Below are 20128 nucleotides of genomic sequence, written 5' to 3'. Positions count from 1 at the left end.
TGTCACTTTTGGAGAAAATTTTTGTTTCTATTTAACTGTCATTTTCAAAGTTCAATGCAACATTAAATGTTGTTTTATCAATATTGTCCTTAGTTATTTATTGCTGCGAGAAATATATGAAATGAGATATTAAATGAATAAGGTCATTATAGTAAAAGTATAACTTATTGCATCAAAAGTAGTATCAATTGTTGATTGTCTTGGTTTGTGTAAAATGTCAAAATGTGACGATTAAAAAGGAACGGAGGTAGTAATTTCAACAACGCCTTCACGTATCTCCGACTACGTTTTGAATATGTTTGTGTTGAATTTAAAAAACAAGGGTTAATTAAGTTTTTAGTACCAATAAATATTCACAGTTTTGTTTTTAGTCCATACAAAATAAAATCACATTTTTTAGCCCCTATGACATTTTCCTTAAGCATTTTAGGGACTAAAAATGTTGATGGAAATTTTTTATAGGGACTAAAAATGCTGACGGAAATTTTTATAGGGACTAAAAACACCAACAAAAATTTTGTAAGGACTAAAAGTATGATTTATTTTTATAGAAACTAAAAACAAAATTGCAGATATTTATAGGGACCAAAAACTTAATTAACCCAAAAAATAAAGACACGAATTTTATTTTATTTTTTTAATGGAGTGGATGCATATATTTTGTACTACATTAAAATTGTACAGTATGAGTTCTGGTCTTTCGATTGATACTAATCGGCAACTAGGTGACATTTATTTTGTGAATTTATGGATCTTAACAATCATCACCCAATAAATATAATTATAACTTGAATTTGCATTCCTTTAAAAAGAAAAAACTTTGAATTTGCCATTATTTTAAGGGAAATGTTGACAAGTGTCCTTAGGGCACGTGATAAGAAGTTAAAAGTGAAAGTTTTATCTTAAAAGTTGTGTATTCCACGTATTGAAATATTAAAAAGTAAATTTTATAACCTAAAGTAATTTTTTTTTAAGATCTCTTTGATATTTTCAATTACATTAATTATTTCTTTACTAACATACCTTTATTTATTTTGCATCTTTTTCTTCAATCGACAATAAATACTATGTTGAAAACATAAACTAATTATTCATCTCTCTCTTAAGAATAAAATTGTAAAAACAATAGTAATTATATACAAATTTAATACTACTACCGACTTTCTTAATTCCCGTAATTTTGACAAAAGGCTTGAGACAGAGGAAGAAATCAAGGATAAATACAAAGTCGCAGATGGCAGGAAGTTGCAGAGAGAAATTCAAAGAACCCGTTAGAAGTTATTTATTTATTTATTTTGCATAAAAGAATATGTGTTTTCTAAACCTGCAGAACCGATTACCCTACAAATTGTTCTAAAATAATGATGATGTGGACCAATGGTAGAGAGTGTGTTAGAGAGTTTGTCAATAACATTTCTCCTATACACAAATACAACTCCCACATCTCAGCATGTAAGACATCACAAGCTTCAATCTTTTTAGTGTAACATTTAATCCATTTACCATCTGAATCACGAATAAGACTGCCACAACTGAAGTTGTGACCCCTCTCTTTGCGTGCACCATCGTTTTTAAGTTTAATCCAACCTTCTTGTGATCGTTTCTATTCTACATAAACAAAGTCATTCAACGTATAGTCCACTATAAAGATGTTCCAAAGTTGTAATCTTGAATATCTCCGACAAATCTATCAATTTTAATTTCCACATTATTCCCTCAATTGTTTTTTTTTCCAATTGAGAGAATACACCCACCAAGACATAGAGCACAAGCAACAAGCAATGTTTAGCAGTATAATCAAGGTTCATGAAATAGAAAGCTGAGCTAATATACACTAGTAAATAATAGCATGCAACAACCCAAATTATACTCGAAGTAGAAATGCAAACCAAAGTAAACAAAGGCTAGATAGCAGCCGCAGCCGCAACAAGAAGTAGCTTGTATTATTTTTCTGGAACAACATAGGGCCACATGCCCACAACAAATAGCACTATTAATTTGGTGGAAAATGAAATGTTCTTGCATCACGTGTATAGTTTGGGCCGGGGGAAATAGCAAATTAACCAATGCTACTTGTTTTGGAATGAAAATGTCAGATAGTGAATTAGTTGAATGAATAGTCATGGAAATTGGAAAAATCTCTGCTGGCAAGGTGACCACACAAAATTATTGTCTTACTCATAACTGTATTTCGTTTAATAAAATCACATTTTTGTTGGCAACCATAGTTTCCTAAAATGAAGAGCCGTATCCTGCGATGTTTGGCTAAATTAGTGTCAAAATAAATGAGAAACCAATTTCTTGCTGAGGTATGATGAAGGACACGAAGTTAGCATGAAAAAGATTAGAAGAAGAAAGTAGAGTGGATTATGCAAAAGGTAACATTCATTAATGGTACAACCACTGCATATCCAAAGTAGGACCGTGGCTTAATCTATCCTTCCTAATAATCCCATTAAATATTTAATTCTCTTACAATACCATAGTCCAAAGCAAAGTTAGTACTGATAAATAATGATAGTAGTTGGTTGGTAGTATCATATAACTGTTCTACTAGTACTATTGCCTATGGTTGGAGCCGCGGGCTATGCTATGACATTATAGTGTTTGTGATTAATGGTGCTCGTACCTCATTCTAGAACAAAATTTGTGGTTCTCACAATTCACTATAATGTCTATAAAGTGACCATTTTCTACTTTTACTTTGATTCTTGTGACATCTTATATGCGTCACATCATCCCTTAACATATTTTTTTAATGTCAGGGATTAAAGTGATAATGGAAGTGTAGAGTCAGAGACTTATTTGTATTTAATCCTGAATCAAGGACCTCTGTGACAGCGAGGTGCAGAGTCAGGGGCCAAAGTGACTATTTGCTCTAAATTGGTCAAACCCAAACTCCATATATTACAATTTTATACTCCCTCCGTCCCGCAATAAATGACCTGTTTAAAAATGTGCAATTTTGACCTAACTTACTTTGACCATATTTTTCTACTAATATACAAAGATAAATAATATCATATAAGATGTCGTTAGATTCGTCTCGATGAGTATTTTCAAAATATCAAATTTTCATAATTTTTTCCAATATATTATTCAAGATATTTAAACTCAAAATTACGCATTGGTATGCGTAATTGGATCAACTGTATCACTTATTAAGGGACGGAGGGAGTACTTTCAAATAAATAGGCAAAAACCCTAAAATTGTAAAATTTTATAAATACTCTCGCGAAATTTAAAAAAAAACAAAAGATAAATAGGTCAATACCCATCTCGATATCATATTGTTTACGTAAAAATGAAGAATATTTGAGCACACCAATCAAATACAAAAAAATAAAAGAGAAATAGATTAAATGGTAACAATGAGTAATGTTATTTGAACAACTATTATTGACAATTTGTGGTACAACCTAAATATACAAACATAGTGCTAGTAATAGTCTCTTTTAGACACTCTCTAATACTCACTCTTTTAGAAATAAAACCAACACAAAGTAGCGGGACATGTATTGCTTTCATCCAATTAAAAAGTTAAAAGTTAGTGCCAGAAAGAGTGTTCAAAAGTCAGTGTTGCTAGCCTTCTTCATACAACAAATACGAGTGTTGACACAAAAACCAAAGCAACATAAAGAGAAAATAAAAACACAATGCGAGTATGAGAGATAAAATTATAATAAAATTGTCATAAAATAGTTATTCAAATAACATTTTTCTTAAATAACATGGTTAATTTTTATTTAGAGAAATAAAATTTGTAGAAATATTTGATAACAACTTTCTAAACAACTCTTCCAACAAAAAACTTTATAAACAATTCTTTTTCTTCTATACTTACATTGTACTCCATTCGTTATCAATTATAAACAATTTATAATTTTTTAAATTCATTCAATTAATAATGTATCTGATGTATAATACAGATCACATGTATCGTTAATTAAATAAACTTAAAAAGTTAAAATTTGCTTACAATGGACAATGGAGAAATATTTTTACCATCTTATTGGGTTTAATGTCAACACCAACTATTCTCTGTGCATTTTTTTGTTGTCCGATAAGATATTTCTCTTTATCCGTGGATGTGCCCCTCAATTACTTGCTGCAGAGCTACTACCATACTTTTTTTGGTTTAAAAAGAAGTGCATGTTCAGTGTAGGTTAGATGAAGTTAGTATCTTGTCTTGATAAAGAACATAAAGTAGCATTGGAAAGTGGAACATGGAGAGCTAACAGTAACAGTACTGCTAGTACTGGAAAGTGGACAATTTGCCCACACACTGCAGAACCCGACCGCAGTCATAGTCACAACTTTTCTTCCCCCCCCCCCCATCAACTAAATTAACCGTCACATCTCCCAGCCAAAATGACAGAAAACCCCTCATTTGTTATAAAAGATTCATCTGAATTCAAATGGTTAATGAGTTTCGTAAAGACAAATCATTTAAAAAAAACCCTGAGCTTAATTTCGAGTAAATAAACTTTATTTACCATTCAACTGAATCTCATATTACACATAGAGACCAGCCAAGACAAGACAAACGCTTCTCCCTCACTCACCCCCACCAACCAAACCAAACCTGTCACATAGAGACTCTTCCTCACGCCACAACACTAATCATCAAATCAAACTCAAAGTTATGTAATTATGTTATGTTCCCTTAACTCATTTTGGCTCCATTCACAAGCCATGGCGTGTCTAACACCCCATTGCATTTATTGTTACATTTACTATTTTGCCACTTAAACAATAACACTCCTCTTCAGTTCTTACCCGTTAGTTCCTTGCTAGTTTCACACGCTTGTTCATTCATTTCAACACCCGCTTTCTACGCTAACCTGTTTTATATATTTCTTCTCATTTTCCCAACAGATTTTGCTCTTTTCTATTACCACCTTTCCGTGTCTTTTTCCCTTTTTTTCAAACTTTGTCAAACAATATTTTATTCTCCGGAATCTCTCTTACTATACTATTTTTATTCATTTTGTTTATTTTAATCCTTAAGTTAATATTTTTTTTATAATAATGTTAAATCAAATGTCAATGGAAACAGAATAGCTACCACATGGTTTGCTTTGCTCTATATAGGAGAGAAGAAAACTTGTTGCTTCAGTTGGATTACTCACTCATTGGATTGCTCTCTCTGTTCTTCACTCTTGTTAGGGACCTAAGGTACTTCATTTTCTACTCTTGTTCAGTAAGAATCAAGTTACATTTCTAACTTATATAGCTATCAAATCATTCATGTAATTTTATTTCCATATCACTAGAAACTTTAAGTATCACGTACACATTTTTTTTTTTAGCATTTGGTTTGAAATTGACCATGTTGCATTGCATTTGTATGCTTTTTTTTGGAATAATGTGTATTATAGGTTTAAATGAATGTGATTTTGATGCTTTGTTGTTTTGTTTTATGCCTCCAACCATTTTTGTTTTGAAGTGCAAGTTTAAACACTGTTTGGCTCTTTGTGTGTTTTGGTTTTCCCATTATGTTGTGTTCATGTTATACTTCTCTTCTAGGTTGAGGTTTTAACTGTTTTCAGTGGAGTCTGATTATAGGAGTGTAATATAATGATGATGGATGGACGGCGGCATTCTGTCGATTTACCGATTTCTAAGGCTCTTGTAGCATTGAGGAGAGTCAGGTCATTGAAGGATCCATCAACTAATTCTGTGACCAATCATTCTCCTTTGATTGACAACTTACATTGGGAAAACAGTACTGGCAATGGTTCTTTGATGTTTCCAGATGCTTTTGATTCTGATGATAACCTTGCTAGTTCAAGGCATTTAGGATTTAAAGGGGGAAGAGAGCTGGATGCTACCAGTTTGGAATTGAGTCATGGACTGTTGAATTCAAGACCGAATCGACGAAGTGTTTATGGAAATAAATCACCTAGTGAAAGCTGTGGTAGCAACCATGGTGGTAAAGGATTGGATATTAATGATTTCAAGGATGGGGGGCTGTACTATCGAGAAATTGGAAGATCGTCTAAATTAGGGAGAATGGATCACGCTAAGCCAGCTAGAAAACTTCTACGCAAGAATCAAGTTAAACCATCTGATGTGGTGGGAGATATTGCTAGCAATTTGAGCACTCCGTGCCCTTGTGTTCGCAATGCTTTATCACCCCAAGGTTCGTTGGCACTTGTAAATAAAGATTTTGGTGTTCTAGATAATAGGGAAAATGGATGTGGAAAAAACTGTTGCCTGTCAAATTCTCCTAGGTTTAGAGAATCAAATCTTTGTTTTGAGAAAGAAGACCGTTCCTTGATATTGAACTGCGTTGATGACACGGATCTTCATGGACATAGAAATGTGAGAGACAATGGCGGCGAAAGTAGTCCAAATTTGGAAACTCCTAGAATGTTATCTATGAAATTCAGACCTCTATCATTTGATGATTTGGTGGGACAAGATATGGTAGTTAGGTCTCTTTTGGCTGCACTCTCTAGTAGAAGGATAACATCATTTTATCTCTTCCATGGTCCACGTGGTACCGGCAAGACCTCTGCCTCAAAGATATTTGCTTGTGCACTGAATTGCATCTCTAATAAGAAGCAAAGACCATGTGGCCTGTGTAGAGAATGTGTTTTATTCTTTTCTGGAAGAAGTAAAGATGTTAAGGAAGTGGATTCTGTGAGAATCAATCACACAGACCAGGTTAAATCCCTTGTTAAGAATGCGTGTACACCTCCTGTTTCCTCTCGTTTTAAGGTTTTCATTATTGACGAGTGCCAGTTATTGAACCCCGAGACATGGGCGTGCCTTTCAAATAACCAAGATAACATTTCTCAACATGCAGTTTTTGTGATGATAACTACAGATTTGGATAAGCTTCCACAAAGTGCAGTTTCCCGGGCTCAGAAGTATTACTTTCCGAAGGTTCAAGATGCTAACATTGCTTGCAAATTAGAAAAAATTTGTACAGAAGAAGGTCTTGATTTTGAACAGGCTGCTTTAGACCTTATTGCTGCAAGATCCTGTGGTTCTGTCAGGGATGCAGAAATTATGCTTGATCAACTCAGTTTGCTTGGTAAAAAGATCAAAATTTCCTTAGTTTATGAGCTTGTAAGTATAGTGCTTTAGTTCCATACTTGTTCCTCAAAACTTTTTTAATTTTTTCCTAGTGATCAACCTTGTCCTTTGTTGTTATGCAGACTGGGATTGTTTCAGACGATGAATTGCTTGATTTGCTTGATCTGGCTTTGTCACCTGACACATCAAATACTGTTATAAGAGCTCGCGAGCTGATGAGATCAAGGATCGATCCTTTGCAACTTGTGTCACAGTTGGTGAATCTCATAATGGACATCCTTGCTGGGAATCATGAAAATGGTGGTGATGAAGTCAGAAGTAAATATTCTAGTAGATATACTTGTAAGTGCTTAAATGATAATTTAGCATATTCTGTTTAGCTAGATATACTTGTAAGTGCTTAAATGATAATTTAGCATATTCTGTTTAGCTTTAACTGAATAAACAGTCTGTTTAATATTTCTGCAGTCCATGAGTGTTGTTTCGCTGTCTATACTCTATTTAGTTTCTATCTTACGTCTGTTTCTGACCGGTTATTTTCTCTACCATAGCGAAAGCAGACCTTCGGAAACTAAGCCATGCATTGAGAATATTTACTGAAGCCGAGAAACAGTTAAGAATTTCGAAAAATCAATCAACATGGTTCACTGTAGCTCTACTACAGTTAAGCTCTGCTGATTATCCTTCCACAGATGCAGATGGTAACAAGTTGTCTCTGGGAGGTGCATGCAATGGAGATGAGCTTGGTTATTATTTTTCCTTAAATTATTACTTTTTTCCCCTTATTCCTTAAATGGACGTGGACGGTGATTTCTTGAATGCATCACATACAGGGAAGAACATGGAACATTTTGATGCAGGTAGTTGTGAAAACAAATCATTTAGACTAGTGGCGCAGGAGGATCACGAAGGAACACTGGATGCCATATGGTATAAAGCTACCGGGATATGTCAATCTAGTAAACTCAAAACTTTTCTCAGGAGGAAGGGAAAGTTGTCTTCACTTCTTGTTGATCAATCTACATCTTGTAATTTCTTCCTCTTTATGTTATTTTTGTCCTGCTACTCATTTTCCATTAATTTTAATTTACAGTTATTGCATCATATTTTTTAATTTAAAGTTATTGCATCATATTGTATAATCACTTTTTGCTGTTATATTGGACCGGATTGTTTAATATTTTTAATAAAAAATCACTTTGCTTGTTATTGTCTAAACCGATTTCTTTTCTAGCAACATGAAGTATCTATTCTGTAGTTTGAATTGTTGGTACTAATGCTATACTTTTCAGCTCTTGCTATTGTGGAGTTGGAGTTCGGTCGTCGCCACCATGTATCCAAGGCTGAGAAATCATGGAAATTGATAGCAAGTTCCTTGCAGTGCTTGTTGGGTTGCAACATTGAGTTGAGGATCATTGATGTTCCTCTCAGTACTTCTAATTCACCAAAGAGGTCATCTTTCAACATCTTTAGCTGTTCGCGCAGAATACAACAGACATCCAATGAACAAGAAAGTGAAATAGACTATGCTGATTACACCTCTGAAAATCCCATTATGAAGAATAAAACACTATCTTGTTCTTCCTCCTACTGTGGATCTCAGATTCCGCCACAAAATTCTTATAACGAAACGGATCCTGTATCGAGTCTGAGGAGTTGTGAAGGGAACTTGCTCAGCTCACGAGAAATATTTTTGAACACGTCTATGCATGAGATTATGGGAGCATCTTGTTCTGGAGTTGATTCTTCCAAGGAAGAGGGACACAATGGTGTACATTTAGTTCCATCACTCCCCAATTCAGATAATCGGTCTAACTGTTTTCCTCAATCTCTCTGGTTTCAAAAGAAGTTCCGTTCTTCATATTCCTCCAACTTGTCTTTTCAGGGCATCTAACCATAGAAAGATTATTTTTTCTTTCTACTGGAGTTGTGCATGTTCTGAGACACACATATACCTGTGCTAATTGAGAATATGTTGTTGATTTTTTGTGCACCTTACTGCTACTGTTTGCATTATTAAAATTATTGATGATGCTTCAGTTATTATTTAGTGACAACCTATTATAATAGGATAGAATCAATTCACTTTGCATTCAAGTGTTTGATACAAAAACATGGAGATTGATATCAAATTTTGAAAATTTATTAAGCAACTAGGATTCATCTTAGTGTGTTAATCTACTTGCAAGGTCAAGCATTATTGGACCACAGGTCAATAGCACTTATTTCATGGACAATTTTTTTTTTTGGAGTACATTTCATGAACAACATTGTAACTGCCTGTCTGGTTGGTGTATACGGATGAACGTGCTTCCTGCCTGACTTGGAGCAAGAATAATTGTTTTTCTTTTTTGGTACAAAACTTGTATTATTAAAAAGATAATTTGTCTTGTCCCCTACTAGGGAGGATAGTGACCTTGCATAAGTTGTGGTGGTTGTATTGGTTATACTCATTTTCTGACTTGAATTTATGTAACTATCGTAAATTGAAGTCTTCCTTCAATATCTTGAGAGGTTGGATCCTAACTTTAAGCCTTGCTCTCTACTTCAACAATTACTTCCTTTTAACCTACTCTAATGGTGTTGCCTTGAGATCTTGAAGTGTGTTCATTTTAATATTTCAGTTTCATTCTCCTAATGTCAATTTTAGTAGACTACTATCAATTGTAATTGACCACCATCAACCACCATTTTGAACACTATTAGTCACTATTCCGACCCCCATTAGTTACTATTTCGACCATTGTGGGACACCAACACTTTGACCCATCATTGGCTGTTGTGTCCGGTTGTTTGTTGACCACCACTCTAATGCGGTTACTTGTTCGTCGACTGTTACTCTAACTATTGTCGACCGCCACTCCAATTTTGGTTGGCCATCACCACCCATAACCACTCTAAGCACAACTCAATTATCGTGGAACACCACTCTAACCATCTTTGACCACCATGAAACAACACTATAACCACTACTCCGACCATCACCGCGACAACCACCAATCACCGCTCAAGTCATTTATTTGATGATTAGAGTCTAGTTGGGACACCTTCTATTCTCTTTAATATCATTGTGTTTTTAATTTATCAAAGAAATTTTTTTTTAGTTAAATGATTAAATGGAGAGAATCCTAATTCTTAATGACTTATCTCTAGTGATTAACTAAATGTATGTTTTTTTTTTGTTACAACTAAATGTATGTTTGATATAACGATGTAATTTTAGTGGTTAATACATTTATATACTTAAGTCATTTGATACTCCCTCCGTCTCTTAAAAATTGACGTTTAAAAAAAAATAACTAGCAGAATTATTGGCGCTTTGTAATTTCAATGTGGAATTAAGCAAGTTTTTCCAGTTTTGCCCCTGTGTAACTGCACATGCTTATTTTTGAAAAAAGCCGTCTTGAGCCATGTGTGAAATTACAATTAACGCTAAGCACCAAGTGAGTCTTTCAAGTATTGGCAGATGAAATAATTGGCGCAGGTAAGCATGAAAAGTTGGCAACTAATGTGACTTTTAATCTTTTCAAGAAACTTACTTGTAAATGTGACTTTAATAAAAAAAGATAGTGAGGTTAGTTTAGTAAAATTAATATTTTATTGCATTTCTTAATTTGTGTGTTTAAACGATTAATATTGTAAGACGAGAGAGTATAAAGATGTAATTATAAATGGCAGGATAAAAATGTTATTGAAAAAATGACGTAAAAAGGTCTGAATGGTAAAAAAGAAACTGTTTCAGTGTGAGTCCATCGTTACCTGTTGAATTGAACTGAAAGAGCAAAGGTGTAATCAATCACAGAATTCCAATGGCGGACGACGATAGCAACCGCATCGTTCGACTACTCTGCCGCCCAAGCCATCTCCACAAAGGATCCGACCCGGGAATTCATTGCTGGCTAATCGGATCCCCATTCTTACCACCACTCACCATCGTCTCCATCCTCCGATGCATCAACACCACCCCCTCCTCCTCTTCTCCCGATCTCCACAAAGAATCAAACGATCTTAAAACTTTAATTCCCAAAGGCTTTGAGCTAATCGGAGCCCTTGCTTCCGGCGACGATACCAGTGCTCGTGCCGCAATTGATGCTACTCGTGAATTGAGGAAGCTTATGTATGGTGAAGGAATGGGGGAAGATCAACTGTTGATTGGAGGTGTTGAAAGTTTGGATTCTGGTGAGGTTCGGTTTTTTGTGTGTGAGACTGGAAATGTGAGCAGCGGAATTGAACGTGTTTCTTCGGTTATACAGGAAGAGAATCCAGAGAAGTTTGTGTGGGAGAATGGTTGCTTGCTTCGTTGTGAGCTTCCGATAAAGTTGCCAATCTATTATCCTCTCAAAAATCCAACTGGTAAGTGTTTTCTTGAAACGTAATCAATGATGCAATGTGGCAATGTTTTTGTTTGATTTTCGTTTTTTTTTTTTTTGTAATCTCCAAATGTTAATTAGAATTGGGTATGTAGGTTTACACACATTGCAATTAAGTTAAGTTAATGTTTACATTCATTTTATGACTGTTCTATAGTTCAAAAAAAATAGAGATTAGGATTTGTGATACGTTGAAGTGTTGAAGTAGTGATTGGGAAGGATACTAGGTCAAGTTCCATTCTAGTTATAATATTTATTGTATTGACCGTTTGGATAAACAACTTAATTGAGTGCATAAGCGCTTATCATATAAGTGCTGATATATATAGTATAAGCTATTTCTGTAGCAAATGATAAAATAAAGTCAAACTGTTTTTTATATTAGCTATAAACTATTTTCATAAGCTATTCTGGAGAACTTATGTAAATAAGCTGAAAGTAGCTTATGGATATGTCATAAACTGTTTTCATAAGCTTTTCCAAACAGTTTTGGAAATGCTTATGGCAGTAGTAGTGAGCTCAAATAAGTCATTCCAAACAGAGTCTAAGTTCAAGTTCCCTCTAGTATCTCTTATATTGACTGAATAGTACCTTGGTTAATAGTAGTTGTTGACCACAAACCTCAAGTAGCAGTGAGTTGCACTGAAAGCTCTCGCTGAGAGAACTTTAATTTCAGTTCAAGATGATATATAAATACTACATATGAGGTAGACAAAAAAAAATTGGGTCATGAAGGATAGTTGCCTGTATACTAAGGGAAATTAATTCCATGCAGTCACAAAAACACACCGTCATTTGTCGAAACTGTGAGATGAAGATCAAGCAGTTGACATTTTGAGTTATTGTTTTGAATCTAATTTGAGAAGTCGCCGTATCTTCTTCCGATGGTTCCGACGTGTTGGCTGCAGTGAATGCGTGCTTTTGTAAGTGCATGGAATCTGAGTGCACTGCATACAAATTTAGAACTTTATTTTTTTTGAGGGGAACAAATTTTGAACTTGACATGTATTTTTTGCAGTCAATTAGATGAAATTCATGTATTTGATTTCAATGTTAAATAAGCTGGGTACATCTTAGTGTTTAGCTGCACAGGATAATATCTGGATGTCAGTGAATCATCTAAGATGCATGTTTCACTATGTTCTAAATGCAGTAAACTCTGGACAAATTTTGTTCCACAGATGTTGAGAAAGCATATAAGCAGGCAACTGAAGCTGTTATTGCCAAGTTAAAAGACCCTCAGGCTGTGTACATGTTAGAAACATTGAGCAAAACCTCTTCGGATCAACCTCCACCTTCCATAGTTCGAGGTGTACAATTAGACTTTCACACAGACTTCTCCAAAACCAAGCATTTGGTTGAGGGTGATGCGGGCTATGATGCAAGCTCACTATCTTGTTCATACTTTTCCATCTACAGTAAAACCGCTTTTTCCATAGAGGTAACATAAAACATTATGGTATTCTTTTTAATTTTTATCTTCCCCCTGTTTTCTTTTTAACTGTTTAGTTTTTGCTATATTACAGCAACAACCAAGCCCTGTCCCACTAAATGGGGTCGGCTACATGGATCAAATTTTTGCTATATTATCTTATATTATTTTGATTTCGTTTATATCTCGGTCTTTTTTTTCTTTCTTGATCCTTTGTGAATAGTCAAATGACGATTATCGACTTATCGTCCATTTTGTGAAAATTTACTTTGCTTAGAATGCAGATACTATCCAAGTGAGTGTTCTATTTAATAGCTTAGGGCCATCATCAGCATCTGCTGCGCCTACTGCAGAATATTTTCCAGGTCAGGATTTGAGGGTCATACTCGGTGTTGAATTACTTTAATTTTTGCGTTTATAGTATTCTTAATTGAGATTGATTTATTGATTGCAGTCATGGAAGAAGCCAGACTCATTGTTAAGGATATTAAGCTAGATGTACTCTGCTATGCTTCCAGGGATCTTCCACTGAGACATGCTGTTTCATGTTTAATCATCCCTGGCTTAATTGACCAGTTAAATATCCTGCAGAAATTTATGTTGCCTAGCCTTTTGGCAAAACATCCTCAGGTGAGCCAATGAGTTAATCTTTCTACTTACATAAGTTTTCCATGGTTCTAATGTTCCACCATGATTCCAAGTCACAGTATCATTTTCCTCTAGTTAATGGATGTTTTGTTATTTTTTGGCATTCTTTTATCCAATCATTGCACAATTTCAGTTGGATTTTTGGTATTTGTCTTGCAAATACAGAATTCCATATCTATATATTATTTCTCAAGCATGTAAAATAGTTCACAGATAAAGCGACACTGTCCATTTGATGCGAGCTGTAATACATGCACCATGATGACTAATAGTTCACAGATGAAGTGGCACTTTCCATTTGGAGATCTGTCTTATACTTGTAGAATAGTTCAATTCAAGCTTAATTGATTTAAAGAATTAGACCTGTTTCTGCCTTCTTTGATGGGTAATATGAATCAGGCCTTATGAATGTGCGATTACAAAGATATATGCATGTTGTGAGATGCTAATGCTCCAAATTTTATCTGAACCTACTTTTCTACTCATTATCTCGTAATAAAATTAAGATGTGGGGGAAATAATTATCCTTTATTTTACAAATCACCCTGATGATTATTATTTGTAATCGACTAGGTGAAATTATTTAAAATGCTTTTATTTGTGTGAACAGTATACAATACTTTCTGTTTTATTTGTTTTTTTAATCATTTATGTTTCATTAATGTATAAAGTTTCAAAGTGAAGATTTATACTGACACATGTATTCAATGCTTATTGTTCTTTTGATTGACTAACAATTAGTACAATTGTCAGCTAAAACCTTACCACTTTAGTCCTCCTGGGGTTCTGCATCCAATAACTGTTTTCTATGAGCTGAGTTTTGGGGAGACAGAAATGAAGCAAGGTATGCTGTTGAACTTTTGCATAGGTCATGGATAAGATTCTTCTTTTACCTTGTATACTATTCACCGTTGCTAAATTTCAGACGGGAACATATGTATTGAATCTGTAGGGCTTTCCACTCTTCTGTATCATTTATGATCTCAGCATATGTCGTAATTTATAAATTCTTCATTCTTTCTGTAGTTGAATTTAGGAGATCCTTGCACTCAAGGTTGGGGCTACCTTATGATCGCCCCCTTCTAAGAATTGCTAATGCCTTGGATTTTTCAAAATTGAAAAACAGCGGTACTGTCTCTCATCAGAAAGGTAGTACGCACATCTCGATTGGAAGTTCATATAAGGGCTAAAAATCACAATTGCATTTGCCTCTTTCCATTTTGTATTTGTATTTTCCAATACCATGCCCTTCAAAGTTTGTATATCCTATGTACAAACTTTTTAATACTTGGTGGCAATGTTAGGTTCAGCTTTGCTAAGAGATGTACACACTGGGATTCCAAGCAGTGGGGGTTAGTTACCGTTATGGCCTTTGCTTGTTCTTGATGTAATTCTTCTTTGTCTCATCGCCACATTTAAGGTGTCATGGTTTATGCAGTTATTGGGGGAGCTGTTTCCCTTGTTCAAGGTTCCTATGAATACCATCATTACCTTCAGGATGGTTTCAACGATTCGGTAATTGCAATTCTTCTGCTTCGTAACAGTTGTTACATGTTCTTGAAACTATGTTTTTTTAGCTTTGATCAAAATGTCCTAGTGGTGGATATTTTAAATTCAAACACAAACACACCATAGTTGCTACTGTCTTATTGATAAGTAGTTTTAAATTATCAAGAACACGGTCTTATTTCAGCGATTGCAGTTTACTGTTTGATTACCGAAAAAGTCATTTAAGTTGTTAAAATGACTAAAATTGCAAATTTGCAATACTAATTGTTATTCTTTTTATCTAATCTTTTAAACTATTCCATCTGATTTGTCTGTAAAATTTTTAATACAAAATAAAATCAGGCTAGTCAATCAAGAGTGTGGTTTTAGTGTATAACAACAACAATGATTGTTGAGTATGACTCATATATAGACACAAAAGAGGGCAAGGGGCGGAGACGGAGCTGAGCTAGTGGAGCGTTGTGAAGCTTCCGCTGTCCCTGCCCTTTGCGTTTGGCTCAAACGTGTTAGGCCCAATTGTAGTTGGGGGGAAACTGGGGGTGCAGGGGCAATAGCTCCCATGGCATGGTTCAGGGGTATTGTTGTAATCTGAATCGTAGTACTATATATAAGGCTTGTAACACTGAAGCCCTAATTCATCAAAGAAATATATGTAACTATAGCTGTCTATTGTCGCGGAGGTAGGCCCCATTGGCTGAACTGCATGAACGAAGATCGTGTCATAAACATGTCCTTTTTTGTCTTTCCTTGAGTTGCCAAATCCTTTCTGCTATTTTAATAATAAAAAATATTCTATCCCGTCTACTGTTGCTCATATGAGCTTCACTAAATAAGATTAATTTTTAATTTGTTTTACACTGCTTTATAAAATATTTCAATGCCCTTTAGGATTGGGCTATCATTCCGGCTTTAAAATACCAGAAATATAATGGAACCTCCCTTAGAAAGGAACTTTGGTGGGCATTTTTCCAGGGCTTCCTCCAGGCCACTTTTATCAAGCTGATGTTTGACCATTTGCAAATACATTATAAATTATTTAAAATAAACCTCAATGATTTTATTTTGCACTTAAAACCGGTTTCAGGGCATCAAATTCAGACTAATTACTTTTTGTTGGAAATTCCGCCTTAATTGCGGTCAGCTCCTAGCCGCCTAATTGCGACATTTGGGTTGCCTTCATTGCAGCCTCCAACACCTTAATTGTGTTAGGTTTGAAGGGGTGAATTTCGTCCCACATTGCTTAGAGATATTGATTGTGTAGTTTTAATAAAGCTTGGACAACCCTCACCTTACAAGTCGGTTTTGTAAGGATGAGTTAGGCCCAATATAAAAAAATTAGGCTTTTTATTCGCTTTCAATTTATGCCTCTTTATATGTTGTTCTCATTCCTTACTATTACTTCTGGGATGAGTTGTTAGTCTTGAAAGCGAATTAAAAAATGAGACTTTTTATTCGCTTTCAATTGAAGCTTCGTTATACGTTGTCCTCAATCCTTACTATTACTAGATATTAACTTTTTGACCTTCTAAGTTCTATCGCTTAACAAATCCCATCTCTTGTTTGGATTTTCTTTTCGTTTCATCTGTTAGGTTCTTGTGGTTTACCCGTTGTGGTGTCAAGCACATATCTTAAAACAAAATGGCTCAGTTTTCTTGCAGTATCAGGAATTAATTATTTATATCTGTTTTCTAGGGATGGGGATGTGCTTATCGCTCTCTCCAGACTATCATTTCATGGTTCAGACTCCAAAACTACTCGTCTATAGAAGTTCCTTCTCATAGGTATTTATAGTTTACCTCATCTAATGATGGATTCTGTTTTACTAGGAGATATAATTTCTTAATTCATATCTGAGTTGTCATCAGGTTTTAAAATATTGCTGTGATTTGATTTTTCCGATGTGCAATGGATTATTAAATTGGTCTTCTAAATAGTTGTTTGTTTTTTATTTGAATGGAATAAATAATTCAATCATTCAGTCTGGCTGATGTTTACTTCTATAAAACAAAATTTTGCTTGTCATTTTCATGTATATGATTTAGTTTCAGCCTGACAAACATACAAATTTCTCAGAGAAATACAGCAGGCACTTGTCGAGATTGGAGATAAAGATCCTTCCTTTATTGGGTCACGAGACTGGATTGGTGCAATTGAGTTGAGCTTTGTTTTGGACAAACTTCTGGGTGTAAGTATTCTGTTCATTTTAATATTTGTTTATGTTTTCGTGATAGTAAAAGAGCGAAAGAATTTAGAGAGAAACTGTGGATGTGATGAATCTGAAGTTTGTGTTTGTGAAATATTGACGTTCTGAATCTCTGAAGCAGGGACCAGTATTTATTGTACTGGGTGTTAAGGCAGTTTAGTAACTGCTGCTAACAAAATGGCACAGCTGGCATAACTAACGGCTTACTATTTTAACACTGCTGCCAACAAACTGGCACAGCTGGCATAACTTACGGCTAACTATTTTAACAATACGAGCTGTTGAGCTAATGTTACAAAGCTTACTTAACAATCTCATTAACCTATACTATATCGATATTAAAGTGTAGATTTGTAGATAGTAACATTTATATTATAGTTGGGTTTTTGGGCCAACTGGATATTGTGCTTGTGTAGTTCTCTGGCTAGAAGCCTAGAATCAAGATACGTTGAGCCTCCCACTCCGAAAGAGGCTATATTCTGGATACTTGATCTGATTCAAATATGGGTGCATGAAAAATGAAATTTATGTTGCTTCTGAGCACAATTGGGTTCTTAATGACTTGACTGGGATTTTGCTTTCTTTCCAAAACAGGTTACTTGCAAAGTCATCAATGTTAGATCCGGAGCTGAGCTTCCGGAAAAATGTCGAGAATTAGCATTGCACTTTGAGACTCAAAGTACACCTGTTATGATTGGTTAGTAAATGCTATATTAATTTCTGCCATTTATTTGCCGTCTCCCAATATGAGGTCACTTGAAATTCTGTGGTATATAGTGATGATGCTTTGGATTCTAAATGCAGGTGGTGGTGTCCTTGCATATACACTATTGGGAGTGGATTACAATGATGCCAGTGGAGATTGTGCATTTTTAATACTTGATCCACACTATACGGGTACAGATGATTTGAAGAAAATAATCAATGGGGGCTGGGTTGGGTGGAAAAAAGCCGTTGACAGCAAAGGAAAGAATTTCTTCTTGCACGACAAGTTTTATAATCTACTGCTGCCACAGAGGCCCAACATGGTATGATTACTGGGATACAATGGTGGAACTAACTCCCAATTTCTCGCAATAGAAGACTTTTGTTAGTTACATGTGATTGGGAATAAATGGTTCTTTTAATTCACTCCCTTGCTTTTGGGTTAGTGATGTTCTGTAATTGACTTGCTTTGACTCTTAACTAAAATTATCGGCCATACCTGTGTCGAGGCACCTGGGCAAAATCCTAGGCAAAGGGCATTTCGAACATGGGAAAGGTGGGATATACTCCATTTTCATTATTTATACTTTTCAAGGTGTGTTTAAGATTTTTTGTTTTATAAAAAAAAAAAAAAAATCACTTTAATCGTTTTGAAGCGTTTGTTTCGGATTTTTAAAAATATCAATTTTGACTCAAAAAGTTATTAAGATTAACTTTTTTCAAAACAAGGAGGTAACGAATAAACTAGTTAGCTTTCTTCAAAATAATTTTATTTTTCAAAAGTGGTTTTTTTGAGTAGTAAACAAATAGAAGTAGTTCCATTTTTTTTTTTCTCTCTAAATCTCAAACAATCTTTGGGTATGGTACATGTGTCAATTTGACATATACTACTATATTTGGTCTTTTTAAAAAATTAGAATTACTGAATATTATTTATTAAAAGTGTTTGTGAATTTTAAGTAGTTAATCAACTAAATATTCCTTAATGATTTAAAATTTAATTTCTTTTAAATTTTAATATTCATAATAGCGAATAATTTTTTTAATGATAAAATGTAGGAAAATTATAATATTGCTTTTAGACAATGAACTAAAATCTTAGATGTGTTTTTTCTTGTGAAACAGCCTTCTCTAAAATACAAAAGTCGACAAATACTCTTTACTTATTAATTTAGAAACCAAATATACCAAAATAAATTTAATTTAATTTAATCAAAGATTAAACAACTATAATTTATGAAGGGTTTTGTGTGTAAGCTTGGCACGGTTAATATTCTTGCTGCTGAATCATGTAACATTACTTTAGGAATTCAATAGCTAGAAAATACGTCTAACTCATGACATTGTTGAGACATGTGCCATTCATGTTGTTCTTCTATTATATCTAATTTCTTTTAAAAGAGGTAATCTCTCTTATCTACTTCACATATTAGACCATTCTGATGGTCCAAATATATCAAAAAATGAACACTTGCAATGATGCATTTACTCTAAGAGGACATGACAGAAATTTTTCTTTACATTTTTTAGATGTCATTCTTGCTAATATTATTTTATTTCTCAATTCTAACCTAAGGAAGGAGAGGCTCTTTCTTGTGTCATCCCTTGTTTTCCTTTTCTCTCTCTCTTTCATTCCAATATAAAAAAGCTATAATATTCTGATGTTTCCAGCTAAAATACAAAATTCTAAAGAAACCCTATAATACAAACTAACATTAATTATATTTAATATTTTATTGAATGAGTTGATAAATTATTCTCCTTAATCAATACTCTCTTCATCCTAAATTATAAGCTGTTTTAACTTTTTCATACTATTTATTACACTCTATTCTTTCATTTTAACTTTTCCATTCTATTTATTAAGCATAATTTTGTAAAACAACGCATCTCCTTCTCATACAAAATTAATTAATTTTTTAATAAGTGTGAAATGTCAAAAATATCATATAATTTGAAACAAAAGGTGTATAAAAAAAACCACCAAGATTATAACTAACTAATAATTAAAAATAATGATTTATAGGCATGAACATGTTGTTTTGAAAAAATGTGTTAATAATAATAATAACAGTTTTACATTTCTTAAATAAAAATAAAAATAATAGTTTTACATGTTATTATTCAATTATAAAAATAAAAATAAAATAAAAATAAAAAAACAAGAATGAGGGTCCCTCATCCCTGCATAAAAAAGTACATATAATGCGAAAC

General features: G+C 34.0%; 2 protein-coding genes across 4 annotated transcripts; both read left to right on the top strand.

Annotated features, from left to right (window-relative positions):
• The first annotated feature begins 4440 nt into the window (after positions 1 to 4440).
• LOC25489513 (protein STICHEL-like 2) lies at positions 4441 to 9469 on the top strand. Its single transcript, XM_013605508.3, has 6 exons — positions 4441 to 5178; positions 5569 to 7080; positions 7170 to 7389; positions 7599 to 7793; positions 7881 to 8075; positions 8340 to 9469. Exons 2-6 carry the CDS (start codon positions 5581 to 5583, stop codon positions 8939 to 8941), a joined length of 2712 nt encoding a protein of 903 aa, XP_013460962.1. The 5' UTR covers positions 4441 to 5178; positions 5569 to 5580; the 3' UTR covers positions 8942 to 9469.
• A 1282-nt stretch (positions 9470 to 10751) lies between these two features.
• LOC25489512 (probable Ufm1-specific protease) lies at positions 10752 to 18508 on the top strand. 3 transcript variants are annotated; one of them, XM_013605507.3, is made up of 12 exons: positions 10752 to 11400; positions 12599 to 12858; positions 13127 to 13214; positions 13304 to 13479; positions 14251 to 14341; positions 14524 to 14646; positions 14802 to 14849; positions 14936 to 15012; positions 16699 to 16787; positions 17080 to 17191; positions 17804 to 17906; positions 18014 to 18508. In XM_013605507.3, exons 1-12 carry the CDS (start codon positions 10857 to 10859, stop codon positions 18241 to 18243), a joined length of 1941 nt encoding a protein of 646 aa, XP_013460961.1. In that variant the 5' UTR covers positions 10752 to 10856; the 3' UTR covers positions 18244 to 18508. The 3 variants fall into 3 exon arrangements, with proteins under 3 accessions (XP_013460961.1, XP_039687407.1, XP_039687406.1); XM_039831473.1 differs by having other exon boundaries at positions 14239 to 14341; positions 14808 to 14849; XM_039831472.1 differs by having other exon boundaries at positions 14239 to 14341.
• Positions 18509 to 20128: the final 1620 nt, after the last annotated feature.

This window comes from Medicago truncatula, chromosome 3 (assembly GCF_003473485.1).
Source record: "Medicago truncatula cultivar Jemalong A17 chromosome 3, MtrunA17r5.0-ANR, whole genome shotgun sequence".
NCBI lineage: Eukaryota > Viridiplantae > Streptophyta > Magnoliopsida > Fabales > Fabaceae > Medicago > Medicago truncatula.
The sequence above is the reverse complement of the archived record's forward strand: the minus strand, read 5'-3'. Positions and strand labels throughout refer to the sequence as shown.